Source organism: Bombina bombina, chromosome 1 (genome assembly GCF_027579735.1).
Source record: "Bombina bombina isolate aBomBom1 chromosome 1, aBomBom1.pri, whole genome shotgun sequence".
NCBI classification, from domain to species: domain Eukaryota; kingdom Metazoa; phylum Chordata; class Amphibia; order Anura; family Bombinatoridae; genus Bombina; species Bombina bombina.
The window spans coordinates 754,501,806-754,518,057 of record NC_069499.1 but is presented as its reverse complement, the minus strand read 5'-3'; the positions used below and the strand labels follow the sequence as shown (position 1 = coordinate 754,518,057).

General features: G+C 42.8%; 1 protein-coding gene and 1 pseudogene across 1 annotated transcript in view; both read right to left on the bottom strand.

Annotated features, from left to right (window-relative positions):
* Positions 1–16,252, bottom strand: part of TMEM164 (transmembrane protein 164) — a 217,163-nt gene that overhangs the window by 118,487 nt on the left and 82,424 nt on the right. The window contains exons 2-3 of the mRNA XM_053699303.1: positions 6,678–6,727; positions 4,313–4,379 (exon numbers count right to left, since the gene is read on the bottom strand). Coding sequence (XP_053555278.1) covers positions 4,313–4,379; positions 6,678–6,727 — 117 coding nt within the window. The remainder of the gene's footprint in view (positions 1–4,312; positions 4,380–6,677; positions 6,728–16,252) is intronic.
* LOC128646363 (uncharacterized) lies at positions 15,839–15,938 on the bottom strand (annotated as a pseudogene).

Here is a 16,252-nt window from a genome sequence, read left to right as displayed (position 1 = left end):
GCATTAAGCCACCGACGGACGAGGATTGAACTGAATGGCTCGACATGTATTCAGAATTTTTAGCTTTCTGACCTCCGTCAGAAAAACCTTCATCGAAATAGAGTCGATTAGAGTTCCCAGAAAGGTAACCCTTGTCTGAGGGACCAACAAACTTTTTTCCAGGTTTACCTTCCACCCGTGGGTTCTCAGGAAGGAAAGCACAATTCGGTATGGGACTTTGCCAGTTGAAATGAGGAAACCTGAATCAGTATATCGTCCAGGTAAGGCGCCAGCGCAATGCCCCGTGACCTTAGAACTGCCAACTAAGACCCCAGAACCTTTGTGAAAATTCTGGGCGCTGTGGCCAGACCGAAAGGGAGAGCCAGAAACTGAAAATGTTTGTCCAGAAAAGCAAACCTTAGGAACTTGTGAGGATCCCTATGGATAGGCACATGAAGATATGCATCTTTCAGTTCCACCGTTGTCATAAATTGGCCCTCCTGGATCAATGGAACGAATAGTTTCCATCTTGAAAGATGGAGCTCTGAGAAACTTGTTTAGGCTCTTGAGATCTAAGATAGGTCTGAAAGTTCCCTCTTTTTTGGGAACTACAAACAGATTTGAATAAAATCCCTGTCCCTGAATTGGAACGGGACAGATCACTCCCATGGATGAGAGGTCTCTTACACAGCGTAAGAACACCTCTCTCTTTATCTGGTCTACAGACAATTGAGAAAGAAGAAACCTTCCTCTGGGAGAAGAATTTCTGAACTCCAGTTTGTATCCCTGAGACACTATATCTATTGCCCAGGGATCCTGAACGTCTCTTATCCAAGCCTGGATGAAGAAGGATAGTCTGCCCCCTACTAGATCCGGTCTCGGATCGGGGGCCAACCCTTCATGCTGACTTGGGCGCAGCAGCAGGCTTCTTGGACTGTTTGCCCTTGTTCTAAGCCTGGTTGGGTCTTCAGTTAGACTTGGTTTGCGAATAGAAGAAGAGGAAGGGGAATTTCGAAAGGAACGAAAATTACTCTGTCAACCTCTCTGTTTGGACTTTTTTTTCCTGAGGGAGGAGATAACCCTTGCCTCCCGTGATGTCAGAAATAATTTCCTTCAAGTCAGGTCCAAACAGGGTCTTCCCCTTGTAAGGAATAGCCAAAAGCTTAGGACTTGGATGACACATCCGCAGACCAAGATTTCAGCCATAAGGCTCTGCGTGCTAAAATGGAAAACCCCGAACTCTTAGCCGCTAATTTGGTAATCTGCAGAGAAGCATCCGTAATAAAAGAATTAGCCAATTTAAGAGCTTTAATTCTATCCTGTATCTCTTCAAAAGAAGTCTCAGTCTTAAGAGATTCTTCCAGAGCATCAAACCAATAAGCTGCCGCACTCGTAACCGTGACAATGCAGGCTGCCGGTTGCAAAAGCAACCCTTGATGAACATAAATCTTCTTAAGGAGACCCTCTAATTTCTTATCCATAGGGTCTTTGAAAGCACAACTATCCTCAATAGGAATAGTAGTTCATTTAGCCAAGGTGGAAATAGCTCCTTCCACCTTAGGAACCGTCTGCCAAGAATCCCTGATAGCGTCAGCTATAGGATACATCTTCTTGAAAACGGGAGGAGAGAATGCAATACCTGGTCTCTCCCATTCTTTAGCAATAATCTCTGAAGTTCTCTTGGGAACTGGAAAAACATCAGAATAAGAAGGGACTTCTAGATATTTGTCCAACTTACTCAATCTTTCTGGAGGAACTACAATTGAATCGCAGTCGTCCAGAGTCACCAAAACCTCCCGCAATAACAGGCGGAGGTGTTCCAATTTGAATCTGACAGAGGTAAGACACTTTCTGAGTCAGAAAGCTCGCCTTCGGAAAGGACCTTTATACCCTCCAATTCAGAGCTCTGGGAGGGTATGTCTGAGATCGCCATCAAAGCATCAGAAGCTGTATTGACCCAGTGGGTGTCCTTCCTTCTGCGTTTGCCTTGAAATACGGGGAAGGCAGATAACGCCTCTGAAATTGTAGATGATATAACTACAGCTATGTCGTTCAGGGTAATTGCAGCAGAAGCTGCAGCGGTACTAGGCTGCGTCTGAGCGGGCGTTAAGGGCTGTGACGCTTTGGGAGAAAGTTGTGGCATACTCTATATCTTATCAGTAGAACCCTGAGAAGCATCCACTTTTGTCAAACTTTTATCAAAGAAAATTTGCTCTCTAAACTGTAATGCCCTCTCAGTGCATGAGGGACAAAAAGTAACAGGAGGTTCCACATTGGCATTCAAACACATGGAACATGTAACATTCTGAAGATCTTCCATGGCAACAAATTAAGCAAGGCAAATTTGGTCGTGGGTTGCAAAAAGAAATAAAACAAGAACAAATATTAGAACAGCCTAATATGACTGTTGACAAAATTCTTCTGAAAAAAATGTGTAAATGTGCCTTTAAATTTCAATAACATAAATTAACAGCACTCACACCCTGACAGTTCTAACACGGGACTTAACAGTATAACAAAAAAAGCACAATTTTTTAAAAGCAAGACTGCCGTTAACCTAAATAGCTTGCAGAAAAAGAGAGACAAGAAAATAATACACCTTTGTCGCCTCAACAGTTATGCTGAGGAGCCTACCTGTCCCCACGTTACTCCGACCACTGCCTGACGAGTATTCCACTGCCTAGGACTGCTTGCTTCAATCTGTAACCATGCGGTCTTAGCGATGCCAGCAAAATCACTGATCTGATCCGTAGCCAGAAAAACAACTGCGTGGCTTTTCCTTGAGCGCGCAAAGATAACCCCGCCCTTCGTGGGCGTTAAAGAACACACTAGTGCTTCCTGCTTAACAAAATGCCGATAACTAATGCCCAGCATAAGTTACTGAATAACACGTTAAAGTGAAAGTAAAGTTAAACTCATATTTCATTATAACTTGAAAGTAATTATCAAATAAAGTTAAGTTTCATTCATCATTTCTTTAAAATCCATTTATGACATTTGTAATTTTATTTTTTATGGTTCCGTTTACTAACCTTGTTCCTCCACCTGCATAAAAAAAAATAATTCTGACATTTGTGACGATTTTATCCGTATCTAATGGATTGGGTCCCCCACTGGCGTCTAAATCGAAATAATATACTCCCACTTGTTCTATCGCGCATGCGTTAAAAAGTTAACTCGATGTCACTCAATTTGCGCGTGCACACAAGCCGCATGCGCACTTTCAAGAGACTAAACAATGAATACACTGATTCATTGATAGAAACCAGGAAGAAAGCGAGGGGGAGGAGAAAGCTGCAAAAATACGGTCATAGTAAATATTATATTTATTTCATTTCTGATTTCTTTTTGCAAAAAATAAGTTAGCGACTAGAATGTTTGGCACAATATAATAGTAAAATAGCATTCACAAGTAAAAAAACTTTACTTTCACTTTAAACACGCACTTATGACACCACTATCCGGAACCTCAACAAAAAAACAATTACCCCTACACCGGAGTCTAAATTTTGTAACTCCGTAAGCAGGGTCCCCAGCGTCAAGCCCACAGCCTACATGCGCTATAATAATAAAGTGTGTATAACATCCATTTTATATCCTGAGCGCTCCTTGTCCTGATCTTCCCCCACCGCATCTTCCCTTGTATTAAATAGAGAAGCCCTGAGGTGAAAGTAAATTAGGTTAGTCAGATGAATAAAATTTACAGCTGTCTCTGAGTTAGTACTGTCCCAGAAAATAACGCTGCACATTCCTGAGCGACAGCATGAACAGTCCCACGGTATCAAGAGCTCTTCTTTCCCTCTTGCCGTTCCGTGGAGACATACAGGGTCTTAGTTAATATCTGCTAAGACCATCACCTGAAGGGCAGCACACAGTATGGGAGGCGCAGTGAGAATTTAATCCCACCAGTTCCCAATGCTTTAAAGCCACCTGTAGCTCTACTCTAGAGGCTGGCAAGGAATATGGCTACACCCTGTAATAAAATAGTATTCACTGGCACCATTTTAAAAATAAAAAACTCTTGATTGAAGAATCTAAACTAACACCTCAATTTACCTCTTCCTATTACTAACACAGGCAAAGAGAATGACTGGAGTGGGAGGGAAGGGAGGAGCTATATATACAGCTCTGCTGTGGTGCTCTTTGCCTCCTCCTGTTGACCAGGAGACGTAATCCCACAAGTAAGGATGAAATCCGTGGACTCGTATCTTTAATAAGAAAACATATTAAATAAAAATAAAAAATAAAAATACATTGTTTAAAAAATAAAACAAAAAATAAAACCAATAAGAAAACATCAAGGTCCACAATCACCCAGGTAGTGCCTACATACCATACGTGTGTTCAGCACTGGGAACAGGAGAGCGAGGAGGGCCCCATTTAACATGTGCATTTGCAGCCTGCCAAAGCAAAAAATATATACATTTAAAAAAAAAAAAAAATTGTATAAAGCACTACACTGAATTCTTTAACTTGCATTCTCCACCCTTCTTTACTTTGGAATAACACTATCAAAGTTCAAATTCATGCAACACCCCTGATTTATTTATTGTCCGACACCCCAATGAACTCCATTAAAAGATTTAATAGGCAACATTATAAAACCTTGTGTGTCATTAACAGAGTTTATGTGAAAGAACGTTGCCAGGAGAAAAATTGAATATGGCAACTCCATATTAATAATACCCATGGTTTTGAAATGTATATATCAATATAGTTTACTAGGCAGGGGGAAAAGTTAATAGTTTGTTCAATGTTAAAATATAGGAAATAAGCCACTATTTGTTTTTTTATCTTGCCCACTGTTCTTACTCGTCAGGAATAGAGAACTAGTGGTGTACAAGGCATGTGCATTCATGTTCGGCACTAAATTAATACCAAATATGGCGCCATCTAGCCACATTTTGCAATTTTTGGTGTCGGATTTATTCATCCACACACTAAGATCTGGATTTGAACAGTTCCGGAAATTGCTAAACAAGGCTTGTGGCCACTAGCTTCAGCATTCATTTAGTGCCAAAAGGCCATGTATATTTAAAAAAAAAAAATACTTTAAATGTTCTTTACCTTCCCATAAAGGTCTACCCTAGATCCAAGTGCACTTGCCATACAGCTTCTTACTTTTAGCCCCAAAAATTGTAAACATCATAGTCTGCAGAGCAACCTTCTGGTTTCCCAACTGGCTTCTCCTCTGGACCATGCAGTGTCTGTAAAAGCTATTCCCCTCACCTCTATTCTCTTTACTATAGGTCATCCATGTTTTAACACTCCTCTAAATCGGTCAACAATCTGAACCGATAGGTAGAAAGGTCAATTAAAGGGACATTAACAAAAAAAAAAAAAGCATTTCAACTTGTGCCGTGTCCTGTGCTCCATAGAAAGGCAAAAACGCAATCTAGGCTTTCAAATGCTGCAAGTTTGCAGCATCTGCAGAGTACAAAATTATTATTTTTTGTCTCTAGGGACATTTTTTTTTATCCAAAAGCAAGAGGTGTTTAAAAGGGAACCTGAACCCAAATGTTTTCTTTTGTGATTCAGATAGAGCATGCCATTTTAAAGTGAGCTTAAATTTTAATTACCAATTACCAATTCACAATCAACTATTCATTGAAACCGCAATGTTATTTTTAATAAAAATTCTTTGTCTTATATTTTAATTTATATTCTAACTTAGCTCCGTTTTGCTCTTTAACTCCTCCCATCCTGGACTTCCTGTTTTCAGACTGCTTTGCATATAGAGCGGTCCCGCCCACTCTATTACGTACTACTGAAGCGCGTTCATGCATGCGCATGCGTTTTAAAACGATGGATAATATGCGCATGCATTCCTTTATCCATTAGGAACCATTATCGGCAAAGAAAATTTCATTGCGTCTGCGTGTTTTCGCTGTATCTGTTTGCTGATGCAAATTAATGAGTAAATGCTTAGCGCAAGCGCTAGTTGTGGACACGCATTGCTTGTCAATCCGGATTCAGAATGGGAACGCATGCGCAGTGACATCGCGTGACGTGGAATAAAAAAGGGGCTGAAGGCCCCGGGGGGGGAATAGATTATTTGTTTATGGAACTGTCAATCACCTTAGAAATGCGGGACAAGATGGCGGGTGGAGGAAGCAAGTAAGAAAAATATTGTTGAATACCTTTGTATTCGGATTTGTGCTGCAATTATAAAAAAAACAATTAACTTAAACTAGTCTTTATTTTGGGAGATAAACAACATGAGGATGAGTGGTAACCGTGAGTTTACATTCACTTTAAGCAACTTTCTAATTTACTCCTATTCTCAAATTTTCTTCAGTCTCTTGGTATGTTTATTTGAAAAGCAAGAATGGGTTGTTCTTGCTGATTGGTGGATAAATTAACCCACCAATAAACAAGTGCATGTCCAGGATTCTGAACCAAAAATTGTCTGGATCCTTAGCTTTTTAAAATAAAGATAGCAAGAGAACGAAGAAAAATTGATAATAGGAGTAAATTAGAAAGTTGCTTAAAATTGCATGCTCTATCATGAAAGAAAAAAATTGGGATCATTGTCCTTTTAATGTCATTTTCATCTTTGTACAGGTTGTTATTTAATGATACTTTAGAAAAACTAGAGGTCTTCATTTTGCTTATGAAATATTTTGCGCAACAGTAAAAACTTGTATAACCTGCCATATTACCTTTAAACACAATGTCAAAATGCAAAACACACTCACCTGAAAACAATTGTGGCAAATTTACAGGGTGGGCAAGCCAGGAGAAAAATCTGCAAAACAAAAATAATACATATTGATATTTTTACATAATATTAAACTTGCTGTAGCTTGTGGTATAGAGCTTATTGCCTATCTCCTGAAGAAAAAAAAAAAATAAGCAACCTGTGTGCATCTTAACATTAGCTATTTAACCCCCTTTCATGATTAATTTGTAAACAAATTGAAATCACGCGATTGTGTAATTAAAAGTAAATTATGCTTACCTGATCATTTTCTTTTCTTCTGATGGGGAGAGTCCACAGCTGCATTTATTACTTTTGGGAATTCAGAACCTGGCCACCAGGAGGAGGCAAAGACACCCCATCCAAAAGCTTAAATACCTCCCCCACTTCCCTCATCCCCCAGTCATTTTGCCAAGGGAACAAGGAACAGTAGGAGAAATATCAGGGTGAAAAAGGTGCCAGAAGAATAAAAAAAAACAAAAAAAAAAAAAAAACGTCCGCCCCATATAAAAACGTGGGCGGGGAGCTGTGGACTCTCCCCGTCAGAACAAAAGAAAATTATCAGGTAAGCATAATTTAAAGTTTTTCTTCTTAAATGGGTAGAGTCCACAGCTGCATTCATTACTTTTAGGGAAACAATACCCAAGCTATAGAGGACACTGAATGCAAAAAAAAAAAAAGGCCGGGTAGACGAGGCGGATCATTTGGATGGCACCACAGCCTGAAATGACCCAAACACTTGACAAAAACAAACTGCTTCACCAGAAACAGAAGGATAAAACCTGAAAGGACCAGGTAACTGCCCATCAGTTAAAACCAGCAAGCCCTAGTTAGAGACCACTCAGAATCAGTAGATTCCACCGAGCACAAAGCTTCCTAGGAGACCAGCCCCACAGGCTCCAAGCCCGCACTTAAACTCACCCCCGACCCGAGGGAAGGGGACATCCACATACCCCCTGAAGGGATGAGGAAGAAGAAAAAGAACTCAGATCTAAAGACCAACAAGCTAGGGTAAAAGGAACCCTAGCCAAACTCCATGCGCAAACCAAGGTTGCAACAGACAAAAACGCATAGAGAATGAACTCCAACGACCGAAGAGAGGAAAAAAACCCTACCCCTATCTGAACAAAAGTCCAAGGGACCATGTAACGTCCCAACCCTGCAGACCTAGAGAGACAAGGTAGACCCCCATCTCTCACACAGTGTGCAATCCGCACTATGAAAAGCGACCATGGGATAAAAACCACCCACGGAAACAGCCTAAAAATAGCACCATAAATCTTATCGTGCTCCAGATGAAGCCACAGGCTTCCATCTGCAACAGAAGTCTAGCAGACTCCAGCCGTTAACACTAGCCAACCAAGCAAGGAACTGTACCAGGACTCCCACAGAGGAAAAATTCCAAAGAAGTTCAGAAACCCACTCCCTCCCATGAAAAACAAGGAAGTAGGAGAGCATCCAAAACCAGCAGAGAAAGCCCCCTGCTGAGGAAGGAAACACTGCAAAGCCTCCCAGTTAAGGAGGGTTCACATGATCTAAGTAATATACGTGGTCAACGATCAAACAAGCAGACAGACCTCTAACCCCCAACCCAAGGCAACGGTCTCAGCACCAAAGCAACTGGCAATGTCCAAAGGCAGGGAAAGAAACCATTCCCTGGACCACCCAGATCCTCAGTAAGGAAAAAGGAGGGGAACTAAATTGAACGGTACCAATAGGTAGAGCAAACTCCACCATTTGCGAACAAGACTGGCATGCTAAAACTAAGCTATGACAGAATATAGGACAAGCTCGGGTTCCAGGACCCAGACACAGAGCCTTACCATACAAGAAGGGACACCCTCAGACAAAAGAGAGGCTACACTGAAACAGTGACGGCACAATAACAGAATCCAACCCATTCATGACTTCCTGCACGCAAGGCAGGGGGGACCCCCCTGAACAGAGAAAGACCTCCGGGGCACTAGCTGGATACTGTGGTATGCCCCAATCTCCCTAAGGGGAGGAGAAAGCCAAATATAACCGCTCAACTGTCCCACAGGCATGGAGTGTGTTCAGCAGCAGACAGACGGTAAAGGCAATACCGATTGCAGAGGAACCATCCGGCTGCAACAGCCGACCCAGTAGAAAAACAAACAGCCATTGAGCACACTTTTAAGGTTTAAATAGCTGCAACAGATTGCAAATGCAATCTCCCGCTTGCTAGGCAGCTAAACTACCCATCAGGCTAGTTCCAAGTCTCCGTTAAAAGAAAAACAAAACCCCTGAAAGGGCAAGTGGAAATATCAGAAGAGGAAGGACTGAACCGCCCAAGACCCACCTAAGAGATTCAGTCAGATATCCAAGACAAGAACTTGTCCGGAACACCGGACATCCAGAAACCAGAGCCGGCTACAATGTAGTAACCCCTGAGGAACCTGCACCCAAGGAGATGCAACCACAGCCACATCCAAAGGTCCTTGGACACTGGATGTTCGCTAAGCATTCCAGAGACAGAGAGAATATCTCCTAAAGGCTTGAGGGACAACACCCCAGATTTAGAGCTCAAAACCAGATAATCCAGTTTGAGAAGATAAAATATAGTCTCCAAATGATCCCTTCAGGATCAACCTCCCGGAAACCCCCACAGCTCAAGGCATTAATGATGGACGAGCCTCACAATTCCTGGCGAGTGACAGATAAAGACATATTAAGTAAGGGCAGCTCCCGGAGACAAACGTATTCTCCAGAGCCCCAAAACATGGGAGCAGACGAGAAACAGTAGGAGGAAGAAAAGGGCTATAAATGCCCGAACAGATGACCCCCCTCAACCAGCCCCAAGAAGGGGAAAAAGAAGTCTAAGACACCTTGGCCCCTTAAGGAAGAGTTTCCATCATCAAGGCCTCAAAAACGAAATTTATGCTTACCTGATAAATTGATTTCTTCTATGGTAAGACGAGTCCACGGATTCATCCTTTACTTGTGGGATATTATCCTTCCCTACAGGAAGTGTCAAAGAGCACCACAGCAGAGCTGTCTATATAGCTCCTCCATTAGCTCCACCCCCCAGTCATTCGACCGAAGGTACAGGAAGAAAAAGGAGAAACTACAAGGTGCAGAGGTGACTGAAGTTTAAATAAAAAAAAATATAATCTGTCTTAAAATGACAGGGCGGGCCGTGGACTCGTCTTACCATAGAAGAAATCAATTTATCAGGTAAGCATAAATTTAGTTTTCTTCTATAAAGGTAAGACGAGTCCACAGATTCATCCTTTACTTGTGGGATACAATACCAAAGCTACAGGACACGGATGAACGGGAGGGACAAGACAGATGGTTAAACAGAAGGCACCACTGCTTGAAGAACTTTTCTCCCAAAAAAAGCCTCCGAAGAAGCAAAGGTATCAAATTTGTAAAATTTGAAAAAAGGTATGAAGCGAAGACCAAGTCGCAGCCTTACAAATTTGTTCAACAGAAGCATCATTTTTAAAATCCCATGTGGAAGCCACCGCTCTAGTAGAGTGAGCTGTAATTCTTTCAGGAGGCTGTTGTCCAGCAGTCTCGTATGCCAAATGGATGATGCTTTTTAGCCAAAAGGCAAGAGAGGTAGCCGTAGCTTTTTGACCTCTACGTTTCCCAGAATAGACAACAAACAAAGAAGATGTTTGACGAAAATCTTTGGTCGCTTGCAAGTAAAACTTTAAAGCATGAACCACTTCTTGGAGGAAGGATAAGGATCACAGAGATGGAACAAGGATAAGGAGGAAGGATAAGGATCACAGAGATGGAACAACAATTTCCTGATTAATATTCTTATTAGTAACAACCTTAGGAAGGAATCCAGGTTTAGTACGCAAAACCACCTTATCAGCATGGAAAACAAGATAAGGCGAGTCGCATTGCAATGCAGATAGTTCAGAAACTCTTTGAGCCAAAGAGATAGCAACTAAAACAGAACTTTCAAAGATAGAAGCTTAGTATCTATGGAATGCATAGGTTCAAACGGAACCCCTTGAAGAACCTTAAGAACTAAATTCAAACTCCATGGCGGAGCAACAGGTTTAAACACAGGCTTGATTCTAACTAAAGCCTGACAGAACGACTGAACGTCTGGAACATCTGCCAGACGTTTGTGCAGTAGAATTGATGAAGCAGATATCTGTCCCTTTAAGGAACTAGCTGATAGCCCCTTCTCCAATCCTTCTTGGAGAAAGGACAAAATCCTAGGAATCCTGATCTTACTCCATGAGTAGCCTTTGGATTCACACCAATAAAGATATTTACGCCATATCTTATGATAAATTTTCCTGGTGACAGGCTTTCGAGCCTGAATCAAGGTATCTATGACCGACTCCGAGAAACCTCCGAGAAACCAAGCAGTCAGCCGCAGAGAAATTAGATTTGGATGCTGGAACGGACCTTGAATCAGAAGGTCCTGTCTCAATGGCAGAGTCCATGGTGGAAGAGATGACATGTCCACCAGGTCTGCATACCAAGTCCTGCGTGGCCATGCAGGTGCTATCAAAATCACCAAAGCTCTCTCCTGTTTGATTCTGGCAATCAAACGAGGAAGGAGAGGAAATGGTGGAAAAACATAAGCCAGGTTGAACGACCAGGGTACTGCTAGAGCATCTATCAGTACTGCTTGAGGATCTCTGGACCTGGACCCGTAACAAGGAAGTTTGGCGTTCTGACAAGACGCCATCAGATCCAATTCTAGTGTGCCCCATTGCCGAATCAATTGTGCAAACACCTCCAGATGGAGTTCCCACTCCCCCGGATGAAAAGTCTGACGACTTAGAAAATCCGCTTCCCAGTTCTCCACTCCTGGTATATATATTGCTGATAGATGGCAAGAGTGAGTCTCTGCCCATCGAATTATTTTGGTAGCCTCTATCATCGCTAGAGAACTCTTTGTTCCCCCATGATGATCGATATATGCTACAGTCGTGATATTGTCCGACTGGAATCTTATGAATCTGGCCGATGCCAGCTGAGGCCACGCCTGAAGCGCGTTTAATATTGCTCTCAGTTCTAGAATATTTATCAGGAGGAGAGCCTCCTCCTGAGTCCACAATCCCTGTGCTTTCAGGGAATTCCAGACTGCACCCCAGCCCAATAGGCTGGCGTCCGTCGTCACTATGACCCACGCTGGCCTGCGGAAACACATTCCCTTGGACAGATGATCCTGTGACAACCACCAAAGAAGAGAGTCTCTGGTCTCTTGGTCCAGATTTATCTGAGGAGACAAATCTGCATAATCCCCATTCCACTGTTTGAGCATGCAAAGTTGCAGTGGTCTGAGATGCAAGCGAGCAAACGGAACTAAGTCCATTGCCTCTACCATTAAGCCGATTACCTTCATACACTGAGCCACTGATGGGCGAGGAATGGAATGAAGAGCTCGGCAGATGGATAAAATCTTTGATTTCCTGACCTCCGTCAGAAAAATTTTCATGTCCACCGAATCTATCAGAGTTCCCAGGAAAGGAACTCTTGTGAGAGGGATAAGTGAACTCTTTTGTACGTTCACCTTCCACCCGTGAGATCTTAGAAAAGCCACCACGATGTCCGTGTGAGACTTGGCTAGTTGGAAAGTTGACGCCTGGATTAAGATATCATCCAGATTAGGCGCCACAGCTATGCCCCGTGGCCTTAGAACCACCAGAAGGGACCCTAGCACCTTTGTGAAAATCCTGGGAGCTGTGGCCAACCCGAAGGGAAGAGCCACAAACTAGTAATGCTTGTCCAGAAAGGCGAACCTGAGGAACTGGTGATGATATTTGTGGATAGGGATCTGTAGATACGCATCCTTTAAGTCCACGGTGGTCATATATTGACCCTCCTGGATCATTGGCAAAATAGTCCGAATGGTCTCCATCTTGAAGGATGGGACTCTGAGGAATTTGTTTAGGATCTTGCGATCCAAAATTGGTCTGAAGGTTCCCTCTTTTTTGGGAACCACAAACAGATTGGAGTAGAATCCTTGCCCCTGTTCTGTTGTCGGAACTGGGCAGATCACTCCCATGGTATTTAGGTCCTCTACACAGCGTAAGAACGCCTCTCTTTTTGTCTGGTTTACAGACAATTGAGAAAGATGGAATCTCCCCCTTGGGGGAGAATCTTTGAAATCTAGAATATACCCCTGGGTTACTATATCTAAAGCCCAGGAGTCCTGAACGTCTCTTGCCCAAGCCTGAGCGAAGAGAGAAAGTCTGCCCCCTACTAGATCCGGTCCTGGATCGGGGGCTACCCCTTCATGCTGTCTTGGTGGCAGCAGCAGGCTTTTGGCCTGTTTACCCTTGTTCCAAGTCTGGTTAGGTCTCCAGACTGACGTGGATTGAGCAAAAGTCCCCTCTTGCTTTGCGGCAGGGGAAGAGGTAGAGGGACCACCTTTGAAGTTCCGAAAGGAACGAAAATTATTTTGTTTGGTCCTCATCTTATTTGTCTTATCCTGAGGAAGGGCATGGCCTTTCCCTCCAGTGATGTCTGAAATTATCTCTTTCAGTTCAGGCCCGAATAGTGTCTTACCCTTGAAAGGAATGGCTAAAAGCTTAGATTTTGATGACACATCAGCAGACCAGGACTTAAGCCTTAACGCTCTATGCGCTAAAATGGCAAAACCTGAATTCTTCGCCGCTAATTTAGCCAACTGAAAAGCGGCATCTGTAATGAAAGAATTAGCTAGCTTGAGAGCCCTAATTCTATCCAGAATATCATCTAATGGGGTCTCAACCTGAAGAGCCTCTTCTAGAGCCTCGAACCAAAAGGACGCTGCAGTAGTTACAGGAACAATGCACGCTATAGGTTGGAGAAGAAAACCTTGGTGAACAAATATTTTCTTCAGAAGACCCTCTAATTTTTTATCCATAGTATCTTTGAAAGCACAACTGTCCTCGATAGGTATAGTTGTACGCTTAGCCAGGGTAGAAATAGCTCCCTCCACCTTAGGGAACATCTGCCACGAGTCCCGCACGGCGTCAGATATGGGTCACATTTTCTTAAAAGTAGGAGGGGGAGCGAACGGAATACCTGGTCTATCCCACTCCTTAGTAACAATTTCTGAAATCCTCTTAGGGACCAGAAAAACATCAGTGTAGGCAGGAACCTCTAGGAATCTGTCCATTTTACACAATTTCTCTGGAACTACAATAGGGTCACAATCATCCAGAGTCGCTAAAACCTCCCTGAGCAATAAGCGGAGGTGTTCTAGTTTAAATTTAAAAGCCGTCATATCTGAATCTGTCTGAGTGAACATATTTCCTGAATCAGAAATCTCTCCCTGAGCCAGCAAATCCCTCGCTTCAGAACATTGTGAGGGTATATCAGATATGGCTAATAAAGCATCAGAGGGCTCAGCGTTTGTTCTCACACCAGACCTACTGCGCTTCCCCTGCAACCCAGGCAGCTTAGATAAAACCTCTGTAAGGGTAGTATTCATAACTGCGGTCATATCTTGCAGGGTGAAAGAATTAGATGCACTAGAAGTACTTGGCGTCGTTTGTGCAGGCGTTAATGGTTGTGACACTTGGGGAGAATTAGATGGCAAAACCTGATTCTCTTCTGACCGAGAATCATCCTGCGACATACTTTTAGTAGCTAAAATATGGTCTTTACAATTTATTGACCTTTCAGTGCATGAGGGAAACATTCTAAGTGGAGGTTCCACAATGGCTTCTAAACATTGAACATTGACTTTCCTCAATGTCAGACATGTTGAACAGGCTAGTAATGACAACAAACAAGCATGAAAATTTTTTATTTAGTGAAAAAAATAATCACAAAAAACGGTACTGTGCCTTTAAGAGAAAAAAGTATACATGTTCTGCAAAACAGTCTAAACATGCACCAATTTTTTCAAACTTTTGTATGTAGACCCACTATAGGTAGTTAAGATTGCACCACAGAAAAGTTTAACAATTAACCCCTTAATTTCCAAACCAGATCGAAATTAGCCCAGATCCGGAAAAAAAACTCTCAGCACCTTGCCACAGCCCTGCTGTAGCCCTACCTGCCCTCAGGGATCGAAAGTGTGGGGTAAAAGCTTTGATTTGGCCCAAAACATCCACCAGGGCCCTCAAAAGTTAGAGCTTGCTGTTTACTGACAAAACTAACTGCTCATCTGAGGCACGAAAATAGGCCCCGCCCATCTCACTTGATGTTTCCTCAGCATTAAAGAACCGCACCAGAGCGGTTATAACTAGCCATGTGGGTCCTAAGACCCGAAAATTAAGCCATGTGTGTCCTAATAAAGTAGCCCAAAAACGTTTATTGCCCACAAAAACGTTAAGCACTCCCTCAACAAAAAAACGTTTGCTCACAAACATTTGATTCAGTGTCAACCATATTAGAAACTGGCCAATTATGCAAGCTAAGTAATGCCCTTCTTTTAGCTCTAGGATTACTGCTTACCCTTACCCTCCTGGGTATCATGTCAGCCTTTCTGAAATACACAGTCTCTCCAGAAAAATATGACTGAACATACCTCATTGCTGCATAGCATGAAACCGTTCCTCACACTGAAGTTTCCTGTACTCCTCAGCCTCTGTGGGAACAGCAATGGATCTTAGTTACAAATGCTAAGATCATCATCCGCCAGGTAGCAGTCTTCATCCATCTGCTGCCTGAGAGTAAATAGTACACACCGGTACCATTTAAAATAAACTCTTGCTTGAAGAAATTAAAAACTAATATTTTATCACCTCTTTCACTTTACCCTTCCTAGTACTTAGAGTAGGCAAAGAGAATGACTGGGGGGTGGAGCTAAGGGAGGAGCTATATAGAAAGCTCTGCTGTGGTGCTCTTTGCCACTTCCTGTAAAGAAGGATAATAGCCCACAAGGAAAGGATGAATCCGTGGACTCATCTTACCTTTATAGAAGAAAATATATTCAATAAGGATACCATAGAGGAGATAAAAATCACCCCAAACTGGTACCTCCGATGTCCAAGGAGTCATTTCAACCTCCAGTCTCATTGGGAATGGGGAAACCTAGCTCCGAGGCCAAAAGACCTCCGGAACCCCCAGAGTAATCTTTACCAGGATCCCTTCTGGAACCCTGCCAACAATCAGGAACAGGAAAAAGAGGACTGAGTACAATCCCTCTGATGCCCCACCCAAAGGAAGAAATGAGAACCAGCCTGACATCTAGGAACAAAAGGCTTCCTCTACCCTCTTTTAGCCCTGCAAGGGCAGAGCCTCAAACTCATGGATGATCCTCTCCACAGAAAACTTAAGTAAAGGCGAAAGCTTTATTCGATCTGAAGAGAAACCAGAGTATAACAAACTCCCTATTTGAGTGAGCAACTCACCACCCAACCAGGACAGCCAGTTATACCAGCACCACGTGGATAATATAGACCTTAAAGAACAGAAAATAGTCCCCGACCAGGACCAGCCTGCTACATAGGGCACTCAGAACTGACCCAGGCAACAGAAAAATCAAAATCCCAATAGGAAGTGACAAAAGGAACTATAGACATAATGTACTAACACCTAAACATGCCACTTCAGCGGAAGTGCCCAAGCGACCACAAAATCGCTAGTATCAAATTCCAGAGAAGAAATGTTTCCCAACGAAAATAAAGAAAAAGA